The 5,381-nt window shown below is 42.5% G+C and overlaps 1 protein-coding gene across 1 annotated transcript; it reads right to left on the reverse strand.

Annotated features, from left to right (window-relative positions):
* Window positions 1–514: 514 nt before the first annotated feature.
* On the reverse strand, window positions 515–1,171 carry LOC148545610 (uncharacterized). Its single transcript, XM_088499072.1, has one exon. It carries the CDS (start codon window positions 1,169–1,171, stop codon window positions 515–517), a length of 657 nt encoding a protein of 218 aa, XP_088355198.1.
* Window positions 1,172–5,381: the final 4,210 nt, after the last annotated feature.

Here is a 5,381-nt window from a genome sequence, read left to right on the forward strand (position 1 = left end):
ATCGGGTGACCTCCCTCTTCACAACCTCTAGTATGGTAGGATTTAGACGCCTTTGAGGTTGTCTAACCGGTTTGGCTTCTTCTTCTAAGAAAATTCGGTGTTCACATACTTGGGGGCTAATGCCAACTAAGTCCACCAAGCTCCACCCTATGGCATTCTTGTTCCTCCTCAAGACATTAAGCAACTTCTCTTTTTGGTGGGAGGTGAGCTCCCTTGCTATTATTACCGGGAACTTTTGGTCCTTCTAAAGAAAGGCATCTCTTAAGTGGGTTGGGAGTGGCTTCAAATCTGCATTTTCTTCATGACTTGGCACATTGTCTTCCGGTATCATTGGAGATGATAAGACCTCTTCTTCACATACATGGGAACTCCCCACACTTAGGTCTTCAATCATACTCTTTCCATCAAAATCATTTTGATGAACTTCGGCTACAACATTGTCAATCAAATCACACCAAAAAATAGAGTGATCCTTCGGTGGATGTCTCATGGCTTCATCAAGATTAAAGCTCACTTATCTTCCATCGATCTCAAACGAGTAGGTATCCGAAAACGCATCTAGCTTGAAACGGGAGGTCTGCAAGAATGGCCTCCCAAGCAATATAGATGAAGTCCTTCCGGAATCGCTAGGGGATATCTTGAGAATATAAAAATCAATCGGGAAGACCAACCCTTTTATAATAACTAGAACATCCTCCGCTATACCAACTACGGAGATTATGCTTTCGTCCACTAAAATAAATCGGGCAGGCGACCGTTTCAACGGTGGAAGCTTTAAGACCTCATAGACGGACAAGGGCATAGTGCTCACGTAAGCGCCAAGATCGCACATACAATCAACAAATTCTACCCCATCTATTGTGCAAGTTACTAGGCAAGGGCCGGGGTCACCACACTTCTCCAGCACATCATCCATTAAAGCGGAAATTGAGCTCCCCAATGGGATAGTTTCTAATTCACAAATTTTCTCCTTGTTCATACATAAGTCCTTTAGAAACTTTGCATATTTAGACACTTGGCGGATAGCATCAAAGAGAGGAATGGTTACCTCAACTTTCTTGAACACCTCCACCATTTTGGGATCCAACTTAACTCGCTTCTTGGTCTTCCTTGCCAATGTGGAAAATGGGATTGGAGTATCATCTTGCAAGACATCCCCATCCTTAGGCATTCCACCCCTTGGTTGAGCAATCACCTATTCAACTTCCTCTTGAGCTTCATCCTCCTCTTCAACTTCTTCTATCTCGACCATATCCTCATCTTGAGTGACCTCTATTGGGCTTGGCTCACCCCTCTCTTGCAATTTGGTTCCAAACCTCAAGGTGATGGCATTGATGCCACCCTTGTGGTTGGGTAGAGGTTGAGAGGGTAAGGCACTTGAGCTTGAGGCTTGGGTGGTAGAGGAAGAGGTAGAGGGGGGTTCCATTCGGGCAATAAGGGCTTGGAGTGTTGAATTGAGACCGGTAAGGCTTGCGGCAAGTGTGGTTTACATCTCCTTTGGTCCTTAGAGGATGGAGCGGAGTGTCTCATCTTGATTAGAAGGAGAGGGGTAAGTGATTTGAGGGGCTTGTGGTTGGTTGGATGGAGGTGCTTGCCTTTGATGAGGTGCTTGGTAGGTTTGGTAGGCTCTTTCTTGGTTTTGGTTTTGGTATGGGGGATTTTTTTGGTTTCGGTTTGGTTGGTTGTTGTTGTTGTTCCATCTTTGGTTCCCACTATTGTCCCTTCCTCCTTGATTATAATTGTCCCTCCATCCTTGGTTGGAGTTATCTTGCCACCCTTGACCGTAGTTGCCTCCTTGTTGGTGATAACCTTGGTTTGGACGATTGTAGTAGGCGTTAGTAGCCGCCAAGGTATTATCTTCTTGGAGGTTCGGGCACTCACCAGTGTAATAGGGAGATTTGATGCACCGCTATTTAGTGATACATTTTGTGCTCAATTTGAATAGTTTTATCAACATTCTATCACACTTATCCATATAAAATGCATGGTTTTGTGTTTCCTTCCCAATTTTGCTTAATGGTTGAAAACATGCTTTTTAGGCTTTAATTGTGCTATGTTTTTATCTCCCTCTATTACCATTCGATGCCGTGATATGTTTGTTGAGTGATTTCAGAGTTTATAGGGACAAGAATGGTCTAGAAGAGAGGAAAGAAGCATGCATGAGTGGAAGGAGCATGAAAAATGAAGCTTTGAAGTTTTGGCATCGACGCGCACGCATAGTCCACGCGCACGCGTAGAAGCTGAATTCTGGAATTGGCGCGCGAGCATGGACACATACGCGTGGCTGGGCGAAATCTTCATCAACGCGTACGCACACTTGACGCGTACGCGTGACCCACGCGTACGCGTGACGCGCGCACGTGACCTCTTTAAGTGAAAACGTGCCTAGCAATTTTGGAGGGTTTCCAGGCCTAATTCTGAGTGGAATTCTGGCAGAAAAAGATTAAAAGAACTAAGGATTGAAGGAGAACACATCTTTTACACACTTTAGTTAGTTACTTGTGGAAGCTACGTTTTTAGAGAGAGAAACTCCAACTTCTCTCTAGGGTTTTTGGCTTTCTCATTCCCAATTGTACTTAGATACTTTGGTGAGATCTAAATTTGGTGCAAAATTTACATTGCTCTAGTTGTAGATCCTCTTCTTCCATTCTCAATTTAGTATTTTTGATGCTCTAGTGTTGTAGATCTTGGATCTAGACCTTGTTACTTTGATTTTCATCAATAAATTGAGGAATTTCACTTTCATTGTTATTAATTGTTTGATTGTTGTTAATTGTTGCAATAGATAGCTTTAATTCAATTCCTTTCTCCAATTTCATGATGTCTTCCATTATTGCTCACCAAATGCTTGACAAAATGTCAACTTTAGCTATGGAGTAGTTCTTCACTCTTGGCTTAGGGGTTGGGTAATTGAAAACACTTGAATTATTAAGGTCTTTTGTTGATTAATAATTGGAAATTGCTAATTAATTTGGATGACACTAACTCTAGTTTCTCCCTAGGATTAGACTAGGACTTGTAGACTCAAATTGATTATCTTCTCTTGACTTTCCTTCATAGTTAGAGGTTAACTAAGTGGAGCAATAACCAATTGATGTCACAATTGATAGAGATAATAATGATAGGACCTCTAATTCTCAACCCTAGCCAAGGCTTTTGTATTGATTGATTGTCATTCACTCTTACTTGATTTCAAATTCTTGTGTCCCTTAGTTTCGTTGTTAATTGATCATTACTCTTATGCAAACTTGTTTACATTTCTCGCATTCAACCTCACACACAAAGAGAATTCCTAGCTAATGATGTGCTCCTTAGGGCAACTCCTAGGGAAAATGACTCGAGACTAATACTCTCGGTTATTGATTTGAATTGTGGACACACACTTTCTATGTTTGATGCGTTATAGTTTGTTGGTTTAGAGCTATACTCACGACATAATTCCATTAGAAAATTCTATACCGACAAAATATAGCTTATCAAAATGGCGTCGTTGCTGGGGAGTTGCAATTGTGTGCCATGTTGTTGGTTATTGTAAATATGTGGATATGTGAATAATTGCATTTTCATTGATTGTTTGATAGTTCAATTGTTAGTTAGGATTAATCTTTGTTTAGTGCATCTTATTGTCATGAGCTCTATGCCTCTTTCATTGAATGACGCGATCACTACCCGATCCAAGCTTAGCCACTTTTGATCCCGAAATCGAGAGAACTTTATTTCATCTATGGCAAGCTAGGATATGGTTAGCCTTTGGAGGTGGTGAAAGGGTTTCTATCAATTCACCAACCGTATCCGAGGGTAAATCGGACACGTCATTTAAGGAGGAAACCATATACTCTTCCATCGATACTACTAATTCTTCTTCTATAATCTAGGTACCAAACCTATGGCCGCTCCAAGGAGAGTTACTCTTAAGGAAGCCGGTGCTCCGAACTTTGTTCTTCAACCGCTTCAAGTGCGTTATCCGGAGTTAAAGCTAATTTTGAACTCAAGACCGCTTTGATTCATCTTCTACCCAAGTTTCATGGACTCCCCGCCCAAGATCCTATTAGACACCTTCGAGATTTTCAAGGTGTATGTTCAACAACTAGGCGGGAGGGTTTCGATGAGGTTGCTATTTGGTTGTTTGCCTTCCCTTTCTCTCTAGAGGGAAGAACTAAATAGTGGTTTTACACTTTGCCCGATGAGATTGTTGGTGATTGGAATTTGCTTAGAAGGGAGTTCTTAGATAAATTCTTTCCTCCGGAGGTGACGGATAAATTGAGGAAAGAAATCTCATGTATTATCCAAGGTAAAATGGAAACTCTATACGAGTATTGGGAAAGGTTCCGGAGACTACTTGACTCATGCCCTCACCATATGATTGACACTCTAGTGTTGATAAGCTATTTTTGCCAAGGAATGAAACCATAAGACAAGATCCTCTTGGATGCCTCAAGCAATGGTTCCTTGACAAAGTATAGAATGGCGGAGGAGGCATGGCAATTGATCACCGATTTGGCCGAGTCCACCCAACACGCTAGACAAAGAAACAACCATCCAAGAGCTATAAATGAAGTTTCTACAGGTGGTGAGACCGCCACCCTTACCAAGACCTTGGGAGAAATGACAAACATTCTAAAGAAACTCCAACTAAATCAACACCAACCTCCACCTCCTCAACCACAACAAAGTCAACAATTGGTCCCCTAAAGGGTGTGCAGAATTTGCTCTTGTTACACCCATTACACCGAAGAGTGCCCTAACCTCCAAGAAGATAATACCTTGGCGGCTACTAATGCCTACTACAATCATCCAAACTAAGGTTATCACCAACAAGGAGGCAACTATGGTCAAGGGTGGCAAGATAACTCCAACCAAGGATGGAGGGACAACCAAGGATGGAAGGACAATTATAATCAAGAAGGAAGGGACAGTAGTGGGAACCAAAGATGGAATAACAACAATAACCAACCAAACCGATACCAACCAAATCCCCCATACCAAAACCAAAACCAAGGAAAAGTCTACCAAACCTACCAAGCACCTCATCAAAGGCAAGCACCTCCACCCAACCAACCAGAAGCCCCTCAAATCACTTACACCTCTCCTTCTTCTAATCAAGATGAGACATTCCGCTCCATCCTCCAAGGACAAAAGGAGATGCAAACCACACTTGCCGCAAGTCCTACCGGTCTCAATTCAACATTCCAAGCCCTTATTGCCCGAATGGAACCCCCTCTACCTCTTCCTCTACCACCCAAGCCTCAAGCTCAAGTGCCTTACCCTCTCAACCTCTACCCAACCACAAGGGTGGCATCAATGCCATCACCTTGAGGTTTGGAACCAAATTGCAAGAGAGGAGTGAGCCAAGCCCAATAGAGGTCACTCAAGATGAGGAT

Source organism: Arachis ipaensis, chromosome B9 (assembly GCF_059453495.1).
Source record: "Arachis ipaensis isolate K30076 ecotype BB chromosome B9, ASM5945349v1, whole genome shotgun sequence".
Classification (NCBI taxonomy): domain Eukaryota; kingdom Viridiplantae; phylum Streptophyta; class Magnoliopsida; order Fabales; family Fabaceae; genus Arachis; species Arachis ipaensis.

Bases quoted from the DNA above. Each gene is read 5' to 3' on its own strand.
- LOC148545610 (XM_088499072.1), bottom strand. From the start codon at position 1,171: ATGCCTAAGGATGGGGATGTCTTGCAAGATGATACTCCAATCCCATTT.